The following is a 21026-nucleotide window of genomic DNA, read 5'->3' as shown; positions in this document are numbered from 1 at the left end:
AATTTTTCAATTTGACATATGATTTGCTTATGAAGTATGGAAAGTGACAATAAGAAGAATAAGAAATACCTAGCAACAGAGCTCACAAAATGTCAAAGAAAAGAAATGATATATATGATCCAGACAAGTCAAATGTGTGGCCACCAACAAAAACAAATCCCCTTATAGATCATCTAAATAAAATGAACATGGTCTTAATTTTTGTGTGAATTATATGTATAATTAGCCACAAACCTAGGAAACATGATGAGTCAATATCAGAAATAACATCACTAATGTACTACCTTGAATAATCTCAACCAAAAAAGATTACAAGAGAGGGAAAAAATTCTTAAAAAGAGGACCAATATCTATGAATATTTGATATGGTTTTCAGCATCCTTAGAATCAGTTAAACTGTGGGGAAAAGCAATATAATATAAGTGTTGTCCTTTCAGATAGATTAGTTTGATTTTGCTTTGGTGCATTGTCCTTTCATTAAAACTGAACCATTCATGTGCCTACTCTTAATGTGTGCAATGATTTGCTGAAAATAAATCTACACAACAAAAAATCACAGAAAATTTAAGTCAACCCTGTTTTGAAGGTGTGAACATCAAATATAGTCATCACAAAAATATATATTACACATATATATATATATATATTTATTTAACTTGACTCTATTAATATAACATTTTTATTTGCAAGAAAATAAAATACAAACGTAGACATTGTGGGTGTATAGCTGTATATACTGTAGCAGAGTCTTCCAATTAAGGTCTTATCCCTTCTTTTGAGGGATGGTGAGTTAGGCACTGATGGTTTTCACTAGTGATGATGTTTGTTTTGTTTTTATTCACTATAAATAACAAAAATGTTAGTTAAAATTTTAGTTATTAATTAGATATTAATTTAAAAATTATTTACTAATAATAGAAATTAATTTAGAAAACAATTTGTTTTTAGTTTCTCTAATAGTCACTATAAAATTAATTATTATTTTTTTTTAAAATTAATTTTTATTTCATAATTTACAATTAATTATTATTTTTCTTTAAAATTAGTTTCTATTTCATAATTTTCTAATAGTAATTGAATTAAAACCAAACAAATGAGTGTGATATATATTAATTTATATTATTACGAACTAAAGATAATGTTATTTTGATATCTACAATGTGAAACACATTAACTAATATACAATTTTGATGTGGCAGAATCTAATCTCAAAATTACTTCATTCAAGTAAAAAATAATTTTTCTTTTCAGTTCTGATCTACACTCTAGAAGATTAACAATCTAGTTTTATTTAATAAAAATTATATTTGTGGAAATAAGCTTAACTATTAATATTTTCTTTTTATGATTCCATTAAGTTATATACATATAATCATTCTTTCAGTTTACTAAAAGGAGTTAATAAAACTCATGTGTGCAAATTGATCGAGACTATAATAATATATGATTTTTTTTTCATTTTAATACTATCTATATTAATAATTGCAATTTATTGAAATTATATTTTTTTGCAAAAATTATTTTTTATTAACAAATTTGAATCTTGATTTATAATTTTCAATCAATTTTAACTAATGATAAAATGTGTTTCTGAAAAGAATTTGTCGTCACTACCCATAATAAAAAGCAATAAAGTCAAATATATTTAATTCAGCATGTTAATTAAATTTTTGTTCAATTAATAAATAATGTTATGTAATAATAATATTGAATAATCACATATTATTGAAATTATCGTTATCTAATCCCTCGTCAATTAATTAATAAATAAATAGAGATAACTTTGTGGTTTGAACAACTTTTCTTATTAATTAATTAGCAAAGAATTAATGATAAACACCTTCTATTACTCTTAGCTAATTAGGAGAGATTAAAGATGAATATTTATTCTCTCTAATATTTTACACATTATCAGTGGGATAATGAGAGAATGAGTAATTAACAATCATTTTAATTCTCTCTTACGTTTACCTGTTTTAACTTATCTAATAAAAAAAACAAATTTATTGTAAACTTAGTCTTAAAATCATTAAATAAAAATTAAATTTAAAGATAAAAATAATTAATTATTATATTAAATAAATTTTAAAATTAAAATAATTATTAATATTTAAAGTAATTTTTATTATTAATAAAAAATTTAAATTGATAATTAGTTATCAGGTTTTATCTATCAATTTTATAATTTAAATTAATTAGTAATTAAAATCTTTATAACTAATTAGATATTAATTTAAAAATTAGTTTATAAATTTTATTAATAATAAAATTATTTTATATATCAATAATATTTTTAATCTTTCAAATAATATCTAATTTAAATCAGTACATTAATTAATTATTTTTATATCTAAAATTGATTTATTTAATAATTTTTTATGCCAACGATAATGTTTGTTTGTGAAATAAATGATTAATAAATTTATTATTATTATTATTATTATATATATATATATATATATATATATATATATATATATATATATATGAAGGGATGAATAGATACAAAATTTACAAAAAAAAACCTTAATGTTACAAGGAATCAACATTAGGAATATATTTTTTTTCAGCAGTCAATATATTTCTCTACATTTTTATTACATCATATATCAGTTTCACTTTCTTAAAAAAAAAATTGACTACCCTTGTGTTCATGAGCCTCATAGTCCCCATTTTTGGAGTGTACCTTAAGCATGCTCCTTTAATTTAATACTGAAACTGATATGTTGGGTGCCAAAGGAGAAAGAAGAATCTCATATCTCCATTACTGTCATCTTACACAACTCTATCATTCATTTCTCTTTCCAGAAAAACCAAAATGAACTACATGCTACTCTTACCAAAATGGAAAGGTGCATTGTGCTGGTGAAAGAGAAAATAAAATAAAAAGGAGCCAAACAAAGAGAAGCAGTTTGCAACCAAATCAAAATAGAAGAATGAGAAGCAGAATCTTAGTCAAAGTAGTCAAACTTTTGCATCCAATAGTAGCACAATCCAACCTCACACTGAAACCTCGATGGAATCACAAAAGGAGAAAAACCATTTTGTATAGTTTTCATAATGCATTTTTTTAAGGCTCTATATGTGATCCACAGTACTATATATTCTGAAGACTAGTTTCTTTTGATTCTCTCTCTTAACATTTGCTGAGTAGAGACCCTTTCACAATAAAAAGTAACAACAGCAGATTCCCAATCATCCTCTCCACTCTATAGGAAACAGCCATAATTGCACCCAACAGTGACTTTCACCATAAAAAGTTAGAACCCTCTAAGCTACCCACTCCCTTGATTGCTTCATCTCTTTTCAACTTAATCTTCCAATTATATAAACCTATCAATCTCCATCAACTTCCCTTCAACCACACTTCCTTTTTCTATTTCTAGCCTTTCATCATGAGTACTTCTTCCTGCACAAACTCTTCTGTCAATGGCTTCTACAACTTCCTCACTCAAGGACTCAATGAGCTTCACCAATCCTTCCTCTCCCATGACTTCATGTCAATCCAATTCATCTCAGAGGTCCTCTCATCCCTCCAATCCTTCCACTCCAAGTTAACCATTTTTATCCAAAGGCTCTGCTTGCCAGTTGGAGGCAAATGGCTGGATGAATACATGGATGAAAGCTCAAGGCTTTGGGATATCTGTCATGTACTCAAATCAGCCATTTATGGAATAGAGAACTATTCCTCAACTGCCTCCAATATAACCTCCTTAGTGGATGGCTACCATCACTTCACTCCAGAGCTTTCACATCAGGTTGGTATATACACACCTCAAATTCTGTTCCAAACTTTTAGTCAAAAGGCTTAGTTTTCACACAACTAAAACAAGTTTTTTTTAAATTAATTAGTCTAATAGTGTGTTTGGTTGCATGTTACAGATGTAAACTTCCACGTTTTTATTAGGCTGAATTGATGTGATTCTTTGGATTCTGATGAGTTTCCAAACAACATGAACTAAGTTCTTCTAACACATATATATATTGCAGGTCGTTAGGGCCATAAATATTTGTCAAAGGGAGAGTCTAGGATTGGTAGAGGAAAACAAAAGCATGATGGAAACAAGAATTCAGGCATTGTCTCAATGCCTGAATCAGAACATGTGTATGGAATCAAAGCTAAACGAGTTCAATGGCTTCCGAGGAGTGCTTTGTGCAATGAGGAGTGTTAGCTCGTTGCTTCTTATGATTTTGCTATGTGGAGTTGCATATTGCTGGTCTTCCTCCTGCTTTGAGCAACAAGGGTATGAGGGGCACATGGTTTTCGGATCAGGTTTTGTGGTTTCAATGGCAAGATTGCAGCAGAAAGTTGCACAGGAGATTGACCACAATAATGGGCAGCCAGGGATTCTGCTTCTTGAATTTCAACAAGCAAAGATTGCCATGGAGGAATTGAAAATTGAGTTGGAGAGAATGGTGGGTTATGATGCACAGTATGAGATCCAATCAAAAGTTGACAACTTGAAACGTTGCTTTGGGTTGTTGAGATGTGGGGTTGAGACTATAACAGGGCAACTTGATGATTTCTTTGATGAAATTGTGGAAGGAAGGAAGAAGCTTTTGGATATGTGTAGTCATAAGTAGATGTAAATAATTTTGTTTGATGAAGCCATAGCAAAGGTGGAAAAATAGTTGAGAGCAAAATGAAGCTCCTTAAGGGAAAATAAAAAGGAAAAATTATGTTGAAAAATGGAAGCAATGTCATGATTTTTTTTCTGATATTCCTTTTTCTCTATTTACTGAGTTTATAGGCAATTGATTTACAAGCTGGTTTTGGTGTTTGAGACCTTGAAGAAGCTTTTCCAATGAAAACAAAAGAAGAGTTAAAAAAATGCAAAAGATGGGAATGTGATACTTGCTTTGAAGTGAAGCAACATTACTCATGTCATACATGAGAAACCAGAATTTTAAGATGCCAATGCCTTCAAGTAAGAGAAACATCTTTCTATACAAAGGTGTGGTATTCATTTCATGTATTGTGTACATGGAAGAAATTTAAGAAAAAAAGATCAGAAGAAGGGATATGTAGTTTTTGAATAAAAAATTGATGCTATTAGAAATATTCAATATACGAGTTAATGTTTCTAATCAGTGTGACACTTTTTATTTACAATTGCATCATATAGAATCAAGATTTTATCAATAAAAATCAATTAAATGTAAGAAACTTTTGAACCATTATATCATGGTGTGTTGGAACTTAACTTCCATAAGGGTTAGTTTTCACATTTGCTTCCACTTTTTCATTATCTAAAAATTAGTTTCTGGTTTTAGTTTTCTCAGTTGTGTACATTTTTCTATACTCAAAGAAAGTGCATTGTTTAGCATTGAGATAATTTTCTTGTAACTCTAGTATCAACATGGTGCAACTCAGATCACACCAATATGCTCAAATCATTAACCCTTTTGTGTAAAATCTCTTGTCCAGAAAACTGTGTTTCTTAGATCACATTTGAAAGCTGATGACTGAAATGCATGGTTCAACTTTTTTTGGGTTCTGAAGAAAAGAAACAAAGTATGCAGAGAGAACATGATCTAGTGTTAAAGATTAACGGTATATCTGACATGGTTAAGACTAAGAGAAAAAGTTACTCCAAGAATGAGACCCCTATAAAGACTATAAACATAAAAATATAGTATGTGAAATCTATCTTTCAAAAAAGCTGTCTTTTCCCAAGGGTTGTTGATAACTCAACAACAAGAACAGATCTTCCTCAGTTAAAGTTAAATTGATTGTCTGGGAAAAGAAGAAAGTAGATCTGATAATGATTTATAACATAGAAAATAGGATTGTGCTGCCTCCTAGCTGGACAAAGGGAGAACCTTAAAGAATATATTTATATTTTAATTAATCAAATAATAGCAAAGTTTCTTTTTCACTTCTTTTACAATCTCTTTTCACCTTCCTTTTGGATAAGAAATTTCCTACCTTTTAAATAATTTCCTTGCTTTAATGTAAGAATAGTCTGCAACTAATTTAATAATGTTACCAAAAAGTTGAAGAAAAAGGAATTTGTTCTCCATATTTATGTTTTCAAAGTTTAAGTTTAAGAGTAAAGAATCTAAATATATGAAATTTTAATATTATTAAAATATAAAATTTAAGTTTAATTCAACCTTAAAAAATACTCATCCACTTATATAATATATATTATAATAATATTATGAAATGTCATTATATATAATTGATATTTTAACAATTTTTTTCAATAGACATCATAAACTATAAAATTACTAAAATTTGTTTTGTTTTCCTGTATTAATTCATAGTTGATTTTAATACATTATATAAGTGTAAATTATACTACCAACTAATAAAAAATTATTTTAAATATTTTTTAAAATAATTATTATAAAGTTGATCATTTTATTCTACGTGAAGATTGATAATTAATTAAATGTGAGGCCGAAAATTTTGTATATTTTCAGATCATTTTGCATTATCAATGTATGATTTGTTGGCTTTGTAAGAAAATGGACAGATAGTAGATATATAAATAAAACCTTTTAATTAAATTGTGTTATAATTATCCCATCTTTTTAAATGATGACATCATTTTCTCCTAATAAAACTTTAACAATGTAACGCTGGAAAATCCAAACATAAAAGTAAATTAACTTGTCTTAAATAAAAAACAACAATAAAGATGGTTTAGTTTTACCCTTAAGGATTAGGATATTAATTAATTACTTAATTACGTTTCATTTGAGTGTCTAGAATAGTATTAGTATACTATTTCCATCAAAGTCAAAATGTTATGATACTTTATACAACTATTCTCAATATATCTATATATCTATATCTATATATATAAATTTTGAAATTTTGTTTATATTTATTATTATCATTTTGAAGAAGGTGTTTTAGAAAAGATGATTGTGAAAATATTTTTTCCTATATATACCTCAGCATTTAGCAGGAGAGATATTGTCAATAATTTTCTCCTAATTATTACTTGCATGAAGCAAAAAAAAAAAGAACAAGTGAACCTAATAATTTTTCCTAATTATTAGCTTCATAAATTGGAATTTAGGGAACGAATAATAACAAGTGAAAGTCTAATTAGTTAAATGATTGATTATAAACTTTAACAAAATATAGAAAGGAGGAAAAGAAAATTGGGTTAAAGATAAGATAAAATAAAAACAAATCTGAAGCATGGAAGAATGGATGACATATTCTCTTATTATGTATGATGTGTTATGAGAAAGAGATGCAAGCATGAGCTTTATGAATAAGGGTCACTATCAAAGTCACTTTGGTTGAAAATAGCAAAAAGTGTGCTTCATTTGTGCTCTAAAATTAGGAGGATTGGTGAGTGAAAATTCATTGTATGTGCCAAAGGAAGTTGACGTTTCAGATGTCTTAAACAAAGTGTACCACCACCTCCTCCTGTTTTTTTTTTTTTTTTTTTCTGTTTCCTTTCTTATTCTTCCATAAAAAGGGATTGTTCTGTGTTTAAATTTCATTGGTGATATATGGTAAGAATATGCATGAATTTCTGAGAATAGTTCAGGAATCAATTGAAGGGTCTAGTTGATTTAGATTTTAGGTCTAATATTCATCTCATCTTCTGTTTTTTTTTTTCTGTTCCCTTTGAGTTTCTCTGATTTTATTTCCCTTCATGAATTGAACCATAATCTACTTTTTCTTAGATTTCAGTCTAAAAAGGTAACAACCATCATAAGATGTTCATCCACAAGTAATAATTCAACCACTACAAATATACTTCAACCAAAGAAATCAAAAACAGAGAAAAGGGTCAAATTATTGTAGATTTAGCAACCTGGCCCTAAATCCCTGCAGAAAGATAGAGACAGCTGATGCGGTAAGCACAAACATCATACTTCACTTCCAATCTGTGCTATGAAGACTGAACATAGCATAATATTTAGAGGGGAGAAAGCAAACAAACACCTCATACTTATAAACAAAAACCTTGTACCATGTCAAAAAAATGTACAATTCAACAGTCATAAAACTAAATAGTGTACATAGATACAACCAAAGAATTGACCTTAACTTTGGGGAAAAAATGAACCAAAACAATCTAATTTATCATTATCCACAAAAAATGAATGGCTTGTGCTTCCTTGACTCACTTCTCATGCATGGTTATTTTCATCTACTTCAGTATTATATCTTCCTCTATTCCCATGCCAAATCCTGCTATAAATTTGGACTCGAAGCAACAGGTGTGGTTTTGGCTTCGTTGACAATGTTCATGATCTCTTCTATACTTTGAAGACAATGTTTTGTATTTTCTTCATTGTGGTAGACATAGTGAGCTCCTTCTCTTAACTCCTCCGGCAAGTTCTTTAAAAACCATGGATGTGACTTTATTTCCTCCATGGTGATTCTCTAAAACATAATTACAAAAGCAGAGTTACAACATACTCCTAGTATTATAGTATATCATGCCATAGTGTTCTTTTCTTTACAATGTTTATCCCAAAAAATAATTAAATGACTGTGCTCATATACATACCTTTGCTGGATTTGCCACAAAAATACGAGATATCAGATTTTTACTGTCTTCGCATAAAACATTGTCGGGGAACTCGTATTGAACAACCAAAACTCGCTGCATAAAAAGTGTACATAGAAAATCACAAAGGTTCTAGACAGAAGACATGGTGAATCTATCAAAAAAGATTTTTATAAAATAAAAGCAAATATAAGTACATCAATGTAAAGATATTAAAAATTTACACTGGTTTTCATTCAGAAACTATAATATGACTTCTGCAATAACTATTTAAAGTTGTGATTTCTGATAGATTGACTGTGTAAAAAGCTTTTACAACAATACATGGAAATTAAACTCAAAACATAAAGCAAATTAATTACCTGAACGATTTTTCGGAGATTTTGACGATCAGCTTTGTCCTCAAATGGCAAAGTTCCTACAAGCATTGCATAAAGTATTACTCCACAGGACCATACATCTGCCAACTGAGCAAGTAGAAAACAAACACATTAGTCAAAAACTGAACAAAACCAGCATAAAATACAAGAAAACTCATCAACTCTAAGACATTTTTAATGGCTTCACACTTCATATAGTAATTGAAATAAATATGCTACTTTCTGTTTCACTCTTGCAAGGAAATTTTACTGTTGTGTAAAGTGACTCCTGAACAATTGAACCAGTCTATAACAGCATGGATCTTTTATTTTTTTCATGATCTATAAGGTTAGAAGCCCTTATTACCTTTCCATCATAGTCTTTCCCAGAAATGATCTCTGGTGCAATATAGGCTGGAGTTCCTATCTTTGAATGAGTCTTCGAATGAAGTAGACATGACTAGAAAATTAAAGATTATCAGAAGCAGAAATTAGTATCAAATAAAGCATTTAATCAGTTGTTTGTTTAAAGCATTGAATTAATGTATACATGAACTTCATGATTGAACCTTAGAATAGCCAAAATCACAAATTTTAAGACGATTTGCAGGACTTCCATCCAATAAGGTATTCTCCAACTTCAGGTCTCGATGACATATTTCCTACAAAAGGAAAAAAACTGATATTGCTACTAAAACACTGAAAACAAACAATCCATTCTCAGAGTAATATGCATTTCATTTACCATTTCGTGGCAATAACTAACTCCTGCAATCAACTGCTGGAAGAAATATCGAGCCTGAAATATTTACCAGTCACAAGAAAAATCAGAAACAAATTGGATAATATTTAATCAATATTTAAATAAACTCTTTGAATCATTAAACATGTTCACTGTACTATAATAATAAGTACTTGAGTATATAATTTAGTTTTGATCCTTTCTTTAATTCATGACAAAAACATGTGTTATAATATTCATTTATATGATTATATCAACTCAGGTATGTATTTATTAATATGCTGTAACATCGTCGGCGGAAAATCTTGTTCTTGTTTTGTGCATATGCAAACTAACTTATCAGGAATAAACCTTTTACATAGATTTTAGTATTTCGAGTAATTAGTCTTTAATTAATTTTAGATCAAAAGATATTTCCTTCCATTAATACCAGAATCTCTAGATTAATACATACTGTTATAGTTCTATGTATCAGGTTAGAGTTAAAGTACATATTCTCATTTTATGAACTCTAATTTGTTGGCCTGAATATCAATCAAAATTGGTGACAGAAATCAGAACTTTGCTTTTTTATTGTCTATCATATAAATGAAGATGTGAGTGTGTGAGTGAAAGAGAGAGCATACTCTATCTTCTGTCATTGTTCCTACGTTAAGAACTTGATAAAACAACTCTCCACCAGCTGCATACTCCATAACTATTGCAAGATGTGTTGGAGTCAAAGCCACCTGCAAAACATCAAATTCAGTGTTAAACACCGGTTTTTGTTTTATGCATTATTAATACAAGTTTTTACGCGGTTGACAAAACTAAAATCGTGATAAATACTATTTTAAAAATACCTATTATAAAAATCAATAAAATTATTATTCATCTCATCACTTAAAATCAATAAGTATCATTTTTTTCATTAAACAACCCATTTCAACATAATAAATTAATGTAGTATAGTATCAACAAAGAGTTGTTAAGGGGTTAATTATCACCTATTGAAGTAAATGTTAGTTTATGAAAGATACTCTAATATTTCCTTTCCTTTAGTAGTAACCCAAAATACAAAATATTGATGAAAAATAAAGTGACTTAATATTGTTTAACTTTTACACGAAATTAATTAAATTTAACTGTTTTGTATAGTTAAAGTAGCACAACTTTAGTTCTAAATTGGACACATTCGTAATCTTATTATAAAATTTTTTAAATTACTTTTTTCAATTGAGTATATATTCTAATTTATTATTTAAAGTAAGACACTCATGGACAAAGATGAAAAACAATTGTTTGATATTTTTTTAATTTTATTATAGTATTTGTTATACTTAAATAAGTATGTGTCTATAATTACATGTAGTTATTTTATAATAATAGAAGTCGAAGCAAGTACTTTAAAATTTTTACATACCTCTATGAACTGAACAATATTGGGATGACGAAGAGATCTATGGTTTATGATTTCCCTTTCCACCTTCTCGTTAATCTGCCAAAGGTTATAATTGAAATTATGATGAAATTAAGTATATATAATTCATTTTTTAATAAGTAAGTATCTTTGAATATGAATTATATTTTGAATTTATAGTAAACAAATTTTAAAATTATTAAAATTTAACTTTTTTTGGAAGAATATTAAAAAATATCTTAGAAATAGAGATAATAGAACATACATCCGGAAAAAAAAATAGAAGGCAGTTTTCAAGTATAATTTCTAAAATAGCAAGTTTTTTGGTTCTTAGTTCTCAAATGTTATTTTAAAATAATTTATGACTCATGATCATTTCGACATTTTATTCAACACATAAATAACTAATGAATGTGATATAATATTAGGATAAAAAATAGTGATTTTTAATTTTAGAGAAAGAAAGAACAAAAAAAATTGCAATTACAAAAAATTAAAATAATATATTTTTATAGTTTTTTTATAAATACTCTCATATTAGGCATCACCGTTTAATCATCTACCATCACATAAAAAAAAATATAAAAAAATATGAAATGACTAAACCAAAACTCATATATTAAAAAAAAAGTACATAGATAATTTATAAAAAAACACATGCATTCCCTTCATGAAAAATGTGAAAAACTTGTTTTTCTCACCGTAGTTAAGACAAATGTTTCACCTATTACAAACTATCCAAAAAAACAGTAGTCCTAAAAATGCGCACAAACTAAGACAAAATCACATTTAAATAATAAACTAATAAGATCCATCTCCTTAAAAAGAATACTTAATCATTTTTCAAAACTAAGAATTTCCCTACATAATAAAACAAGTTTTTAAAATTTAAAAGTCACCTTAAACTAAAAACAAAATTTGAAATTGTTTTAAAAGAAAGAAAAAGTAAATTGGATTCTTGAAAATTTTATACAAAAAAAAAAACATTATTGAAGAAAAAAATCAGTTCTAAAGTTGATTGTAAAACAGCATCACACTATCTTAAATTCATCAAACCAAGAAACACTTAAATTGATGTTATTGATGAATCAAATCTAAGAAAACCCTAAATTTTAAGAAAGAAGATGATCGGTGTACCATATGGTCCCTTGGGATGAATTTGACTGCAACGAGGTGTTTGGTCTCTCTGTGACGCATAAGTTTCACCATTGCGAATCTTCCATACCCTACGTTCTCTTCAACTACCTCGTACTTCTCCATTCCTTAACTTCTTCGTCTCTGTTTCTTCTTCAAACGTAAGAATTATCAGACTCACACTTTTCAATCTAAGTCAAATTTAGGATATGAATTAAGAAATATATAGAAATTTTTAAGATATAAAGTGACATCAATTAAATGATAAAGGATATATTTGTTATCGACAACGAAACTATAAAATCCATTAAAGATATGATTTTATATTCAGAAACAATTATTTTCTAAAAGTTTAATTATTTATTTTTTATCACAGATACTCTAATATTCATATCATACATAATCTCAAATAGTCAAAAATTTCATCCAATAATTATAATGTAATTCGTAATTTTTAATTTTTTTTTTTGATAAAAAGGTAATGTTAGTTCATTAAAAAAAATTAAATTATATATATATATATATATATTAGTTAAATTTATTTTTTAAAGGAAATGACTTTTGAGGCATTTAACGGCTACTAGTTGAAGTTATACCTAGTTTAGAATGTGATTGAAACAACGTAAATTCTACACGAAAAAATTGTTCATTTATATAAGCGGATATTTTCTGTACCAATTTCTATCACGAAATTTTATTTTAAGGATTTAAAATTTAATATTTATAATAATTTTAATTTGATATATTTATAAATAAAATTATTTATGTTTAAAAAATTAAAATTCAAACCACACCTTATACAACTACACTTTTATTTCATGAGTTAAGTTTTGTTTACATTATACCATTATTATAAATTATAAAAAAGGTAAAACAAGAGTATAATTTATATAAATGAAATGAGAAAAATTGTATTGTTATAGACTATAGATAAAAAAAAATTATATATAATTTATTTTTAAATATTAAAAAAAAGTTTTATTTTATGAAGTAAAACAATATAAATAAAATGTAATTCTCATACACTGTCAATGAAAAAAAAAATATTATTAACTAATTAAATTAGTTTAGATTTAGTTTTAGGTAATTAGCAAAATTAAAAATCTTATCATACATAAAAATCTATAATTAGACAACAGTCTTAACAAAGTTCACAATATTTTAAGTTAAATATTAAAAATAATTATTTATTTAGAATTCAAAATTAGTGTTTAATTAAAAAAATATATATCGTATGCATTTTTTCTTAACAAAGACGGGTAATCTAAGAATTTTTTATTTATTGAACGAAACGACTTTTGAGACATTGATTAAAGCATGGATCTTTAATGAAAGAAAATCTTAAACATAAAATTTATTATTTATACGATACAAAGATTTTAAAAAAAAACAAGAAACTTTATATTCTATGTGAAAGAGAACAACCAATCAAAAAGTAATACAAGATCTCACTAACAAATTAGAAAAATCTATTTTTCAAGATTGATGAAATAAATATATAAAATTGTATTGTAATAATGAAATAAAATTATTATAATTTAACTTTCATAAACGAAATCATTAAGCGGAATATTATAATATGATGGATCAATCCAATACCTTCTATTTTTGTCGATCAAATTATTTAAGATAAAAAAATATTTCATTTAAAAAATCAATAAATTAAATGTTGTCTAACATGGATTTTATTAAAAAAATTAAATATACAATTTATAAAGAGATAAATTTGAATATGATATTAAATTCAAACTAAATCGAACTAATGTTTCACAATTTAATTTGGATAAGTTTTTATCAACTTAATATTTATTGATGTTTGATTTTATCGCAATTTTTTTTCCAGACCATTATACCATAGATTAATCACGCAATATCTTCAATTTTTTATGATATCTCGTGATATCTTTCAATTTCTAGCAATTTCTCGTGACATCTACCAAATTTTTCCCAATATCTCACGATATCTTCAATTTCTTGCGATATATCGTAATATCTTGCAATTTCTCGTTATTTCTCACGATATCTTCAATTTCTCGCAATTTCTCACGATATCTTCAATTTCTCGCGATATCTCACGATATCTTCAATTTCTCGCGATTTCTCGCGATATCTTTAACTTCTCGCGATATCTCGCGATATATTCATTTTCTCTCGATATCTCCAATTTCTCGGGATATATTCATTTTCTTGAGATATCTTCAGTTTCTCGCGATATCTCGTGATACCTTCAATTTCTCACGATATCTTCAATTTCTTGCTATATCTCACGATATCTTCAATTTCTCGCGATATATTCAATTTCTCGCGATTTCTCACGATATCTTCAACTTCTCGCGATAACTTCAATTTATCGCGATACCTTCAATTTCTCACGATACCTCACGATATATTCAATTTCTCGCGATATCTCACGATATCTCCAATTTCTCGCGATATATTCATTTTCTCGCGATATCTCTCGATATCCTCAATTTCTCGCGATATCTCATGATATCTTCAATTTCTCGTAATATCTCTCGATATCTTCAATTTCTCGCGATATATTTGATATCTCGCGACAACTTGCAATATCTTGTGATATCTTCATTTATCGCGACATCTCGCTATTTCTTGCAAGATCTTCAATTTCTCGCGATATCTCACGATATCTAACAATATCTTCAATCTCTCGCAATATTTCACGATATCTTCAATTTCTCACGATATATCACGATATCTTCAATTTCTCGCGATATCTCATGTTATCCTAAATTTCTAAGGATATCTTCAATTTCTCGCGACATCTCGCGATTTCTAGGGATATCTCGCGATATCTCACGATATCTCGCGATATCTCACGATATCTCGCGATATCTCACGATATCTACAATTTCTCGCGATTTCTCGCAACATCTTCAATTTCTCGTGGTTTCTCACGATATCTTCAATTTCTTGCGATATCTTGACTTTCTCGCGACATCTACCAAATTTTTCGTGATATCTTCAATTTCTCGCGATATCTTTACTTTCTCGTGATATCTTGGATTTCTCGCGATACCCTCAATTTCTCGCGATTTCTCACGATATCTTCAATTTCTCACGATATCTTCAATTTCTCGCTATATCTCGTGATATCTTCAATTTCTCGTTATATCGTGATATCTTCAATTTCTCGCGATATCTTGGATTTCTCACGATATCTCATGATATCTTGGATTTCTCGCGATATCTCACAATATCCTCAATTTCTCGCGATATCTTGTGATATCTTCAATTTCTCTCGATATCTCGTGATATCTTCAATTTCTCGCGACATGTCGCAATTTCTCGTGATATCTCGCATTATCCTAAATTTCTAAGGATATCTTCAATTTCTCGCAATTTCTTGCGATATCTCTCTATATCTTCAATTTCTCGCAATTTCTCATGACATCTCACAATATCTCACGATATCTTCAATTTCTCGAGATATCTTGCGATTTCTCACGATTTCTCGCAATTTCTCATTATATCTTGGATTTTTCGCGATATCTCGCCATTTCTCACGATAACTCGCAATTTCTTGCGATATGTCGCGATATCTCACAATATCTCGCAATTTCTCACAATATCTCGTGATATCATTGCATAAAAAGTATACATACAAAATCACAAATATTCTAGACATTAGACATGGTGAATCTATCAAAAAATATTTTTATAAAATAAAAAGCAAATATTATAGTACATCAATGTAAAGATATTAAAAAATTTACACTGGTTTTCATTCGGAAACTATAATATGACTTCTGCAATAACTATTTAAAGTTGTGATTTCTGATATATTGACAGTGTAAAAAGCTTTTACAATAATACATGGAAATTAAACTCAAAACATTAAGCAGATTAATTACCTGAACGATTTTTCGGAGATTTTGAGGATGAGCTTTGTCCTCAAATGGCAAAGTTCCTACAAGCATTGTATAAAGTATTACTCCACAGGACCATACATCTGCCAACTGAACAATGAACAAGTATAAAACAAACACATTAGCCAAAAACTGAACAAAACCAGCATAAAATACAAGAAAACTCATAAACTCTCAGACATTTTTAAGGGCTTCATACTTCATGTAGTAATTGAAATGAATATGCTTTTTTCTATTTCACTCTTACAAGGAAGTTTCATTGTGTGTGTAAAGTGATCTATAACAGCATGAATCTTTTATTCTTTTTCATGATCTATAAGGTTAGAAGAAGCCCTTATTACCTTTCCATCATAGTCTAGACTGTGTGCTAATGAACATGTGTGCTAATGAATTTATTAATCAAGACATCAGTTAAATAATTAATTTAACAACAAATCTTGTTTTTAATCTGGTGCCTAGTCCTCTTGTCTTCTTTCTAATACTAAAGATTATAATTTATATATTACGATAAAAATTAATTTTTAAACAATTTTTTAATTGACTATTATTTTAGGACATTTAAGAACATCACTTTTTTTTTTCAAATGAATGAAAACTATTGAATATATAAATGAATCATAACATCACTATAGTGTGACCCATTTCAACTTGTAGAATGGAATTGCTTCACGTGAAGGTAAAACAAAAACCTAAATGAGAAAAAAAAAATTCTTCCAAAAAGCTAATAATAATATTGATATAGCCGACATATTATTTTTTACACTAATTGGGCATCACTAATGAAGCATTAGAAATAATTAAAAATATAATAGCAAAAATATCAACAAAATAACAGAATACTAGCCAATAATTTTCAGAGAGAGAAATCCATGAACCTTAGCCATCCAAACGCACCACCCTTCGTCGTTTTGTCTGACAAGTGCGGAACAAACATGATAAGAAAAAAAATCATAGAGAAATAGTTTGAAGCATAACTTATCACTTAAATTTTAATTATCCTTTAAAAAATTGATAGCTTTTAAAAAGTGAAATCCGCAAAATAAGAAACGAGCTAAGAATGATAAAGAAGAAAATGAATAAAAATGTATAAATGGAACACGATCATTGACCAAGTACCTTTCCGAGATTCTTCTGCGTAAATCAACTTCTACCCAGTGTTGATCTCTCCTCCTAGAGGAGATACCTCCCATCACTCAATTGCCTATAGATACCCTTTGATCACACACACATGAAATATGTCAGAAAATAAATTGGATAAATTGAAGAGGTGCTTGATTGCTTGGGTTTGGACAAGGGTTGGGATATGAATGCCATTGAAAAGATGGTGAAGGTGGCAGATTTGAACTTTGAAGGCAAGGTTGATTTTGATGAGTTTGAATTGATGATGGGATAACGTTTAAGAAAATAAATAAATTTATATTTAGAATAATTATTGAGCAGCCAATTATATTAATTAACTAATTGATTCTAGCTCTTTGTTTAATCTATTTTGCAACTCTAGAGTTCACTCATTTCTGTTTGTTCTATATTTTACTATGCATACAAAATTGAAAATTTCACTCATGAAAGTTCCACCATTTCCCTGTTATCAAAGGTGGTAAAAAAAATCTAGGCAGTAGTATAATTGCAGCCAAACATTTTAGATAAGAGGGGTGTGCTTTTATCTGAGAAAACTTAAATTCAGTGTAATTTGGATTCATGCACTTTATTTCTTCTCTGGTCGTGTTTCCAAAATCTACAGTACACATAATAGAATACAGTTAACAAACAAGAAATTTAAAAAAAAAAGTTCATACCAATAGATTTTGGGGTTTGATGTCCTGATGCCAGACTCCAATCACGTTATGCAAATAATTTAAACCCCGACATATCTACAAGAGTTTTAGCATGATCATTCAATAACAGCACAAAAGTAATAAGCTCAAAGCAAATAATGAATACTATAAGGAATTAAAAAAGCACTTAGTAAGAGGGAGGAATATATGGTGTACTGGAATATTATACATGGAAAGGTTGTGGCATCATCATCATGCTGATGGATTCAAGGAGATATACACATATTGTCTCAGGAATTTTCGGCTGGATAGAGAGATTCGTACCTGATATCGAAGATAAAATTATCAAAGAGATAAACTTGTACAAGTCTGCTGCAGGTGACTTTGGGAGAAATATTGAAGTGAGAGCAAGAAATAATCTCCTTCCTTCTCATGGAGGAGGCTTCCCTAACTTATCATGGTTAGCAATTCATATTCTCAGCCAAACATGCAGTGTAATGTCCTGCAAGAGAAACCAGATTCCTTTTGAACAAATAGTAAAGACCCAAGAACTATATAGAGTGCCAACACCTGACCGATCTTGTCTTTGTTCACTGCAATTTACAATAAAGGCAAATGTTTATAAGCAACATTTATTTTCTTCCTTTTCAACAATTTGAAAGCAAAAGGTCCTTATAGATCAATCATCATTATCACAAAAGATAATACGATAAATAACATAATATATTATAATTTAGTATATTTTTGAAAATGATCATAGGGACATTTTAAAAAAGAAAATGTACATTCTTTTTTAAAAAGTCCTAATAACTATTTTGATGTGTGCATATATGGGATTACCTTTAACTACTAGAAATTTAGGGTGACTCTTTCCCCGATATAGGCATGAATAGTTCTAATTTAACATCATATCATGAGTCTTGATGTTTAAATCTAAGTGCATATTTTGAATGTTAATACATAAAATAGAAAATAAACATCCCTCCCTCCCTTTAATCATCATTATCTTAACTCTTAACAATCGACAAAAGAATACTAATAAGTAAAATTTTCTTCATATTTTAGATTGTTGTTAATGTAATGTGGATAATTTTTATGTAGACTAGTAACCTGATTCTACACTGAATTGTTTCTGAACTATGATTTATAGTAAAAATAATAGTAATTGGATCCTTATGTTTTTAGAGACGAATGAAAAGTAAAAAAAATCTAAATGGCTTTTTATACATGAATTATGATTATGATTTATAATAAATAATATTTGGATCACTGCAGTAAAATAACTATAAGGATATTTTTAAATGGTCGTTTCTTATAATCATTTTTCTAGCAAAATTGGTTCACAGTCAACTTCTTGCACATCTACCCTACCCTTCATATTTCTTTTGTTATATTTTAATCTGTTGTGCATATACTCTAGTAAAGTTTACATTGAAAAGAAACAGTTAATTATTTGTTAATATTATAAAACAAAAACAATTTTTTTTGACTTTTTGAATCATGCAAGTTGTTCTGGTTTAACATAATAGGTGTAAGAGTAAATGATAATAAAAAATGTTATAAATGAAAGTGTTACTTTGTAAAACATGCAGTGATTTTTAGATGAGTATGACAGTAAGCCATTTTGTCCAAATTTGAAAAACTATCACATTTATTGCATACTGGTGGAGATGGTTAATGCTAGTCCTCCCTCTTGGAAAGAATCTCTCTCTCATGACCCACACCATCCTTCAAACATGAGCAATTATATGTGTATATATAACTCTAGTTAAACATACCATTAGATATAACTTCAAAATAATTGTGAAATAGTTGTTTTAGTTTTCAAAAGTATTATTTATCTCAAACATTGATAAATATCATCTCTCTTTGTGTCTCAATAGTAGTAGTTGCCCACTTCATATTTCATTCAACACCCAAAATATTCTCCTACTTATAGAATCTCAACAGCAAAAGAAAAGAAAAAAAAAAATATAATGGTGCAGAACAAACCTAGTGCCTAAACATATGCGTTGAGCACCAAGGGCTAGAGCAGCAACATAACCCCGACTATCCATATTTCCTCCAACAGCAACATAATACCGACCGTTAAGGTTTTGTGGAAAAGGTGGCTCGAGAAAAAATAATGTAATTGTACTTATTCAACTAAATTCTTCGACCATGCATATAAATTGATTGTCATTGTTTAAGTTGACAATATAATAATAAATGAAGAAAAAAACAAGAACATTGATGAAAAAAACTAACCATTTCTTGAAGCTTGGTTGATCGATTAGAGAGAAGAACTCACTGCTAATGGAGTTTTGTTTTGTGGTCTCCGATTCTTGAGCGAAGACCCGAATCACCAAACCCCCAAACCACGTTGATGTTCTGAAATTGCTGATGTTCTGAAATTGAGAAAAAGGGAAAATGAAAACCAAATTGAAAAATCAAATAGAGCAAAACGAAATCGAATACCAAATAGGAAAAAAGTAGAGGAGCTTAAATTCAGAGATGAAGATCGGAAAAGTTGAAGATCGAGCATGAGAAAAAGTGTATGCCTTCAAAATTGATTTTATAGGGCATGAACAGAGTGTTTGCCTCTGAAACCAAAAAACACGGGTAAGTGAAAAAAAATAAGGTGCGAAATCTAATCTTCTGGTGCAAAAATAGACATGACTAGAAAATCAAAGATTATCAGAAGCAGAAATTAGTATCAAATAATTTTAATCAGTTGTTTGTTTAAAGCATTGAATTAATCTATACATGAACTAGAATGCCCAAAATCACAAATTTTAAGACGATTTGCAGGACTTCCATACAAGTATTCTCCAACTTCAGGTCTCGATGACATATTTGTGAAACAATACCAATACCTCTCAGTGAGTAAAGTACATTGTAGTTATAAAGCACTAAGAATAAAAAAGAAACAATCTTGAAAACCAATCAATAAATAACACAAACAACAAAGAATGAAACTCGCAAAGATTACAGATAAATTCACACATAAATTCACGTATAATCAGCATCAAGAAGGAATCCAAACAACTGATCAAGAACGAATTCAGCTCCTCCACAATTCCTCAAATTTCATCACACAAATAAACATACACAAAGAAAGAACCTTGCAAATATTACAAACTAAACCAAAGAACAATACGATCAACATTAATAAAGAATGACAGAAGAACCAACCTGGCAAAGATTATAGGTAAAGTTGTCATAGTTATCAATAACAACAATGGGGTGGTTGATGGACTTC

General features: G+C 28.4%; 1 protein-coding gene and 1 pseudogene across 1 annotated transcript; one reads left to right on the top strand and one right to left on the bottom strand.

The window, feature by feature from the left end:
• The first annotated feature begins 3152 nt into the window (after positions 1-3152).
• Positions 3153-4714, top strand: LOC137812249 (uncharacterized). The gene is made up of 2 exons (XM_068614171.1): positions 3153-3758; positions 3991-4714. Exons 1-2 carry the CDS (start codon positions 3396-3398, stop codon positions 4582-4584), a joined length of 957 nt encoding a protein of 318 aa, XP_068470272.1. The 5' UTR covers positions 3153-3395; the 3' UTR covers positions 4585-4714.
• A 3188-nt stretch (positions 4715-7902) lies between these two features.
• LOC137812248 (serine/threonine-protein kinase SAPK7-like) lies at positions 7903-20374 on the bottom strand (annotated as a pseudogene).
• Positions 20375-21026: the final 652 nt, after the last annotated feature.

The sequence above is a fragment of the Phaseolus vulgaris genome, chromosome 2 (assembly GCF_000499845.2).
Source record: "Phaseolus vulgaris cultivar G19833 chromosome 2, P. vulgaris v2.0, whole genome shotgun sequence".
Taxonomy (NCBI): Eukaryota; Viridiplantae; Streptophyta; class Magnoliopsida; order Fabales; family Fabaceae; genus Phaseolus; species Phaseolus vulgaris.
Note: the sequence above shows the minus strand (reverse complement) of the source record. Positions and strands in the feature narration are given on the sequence as shown.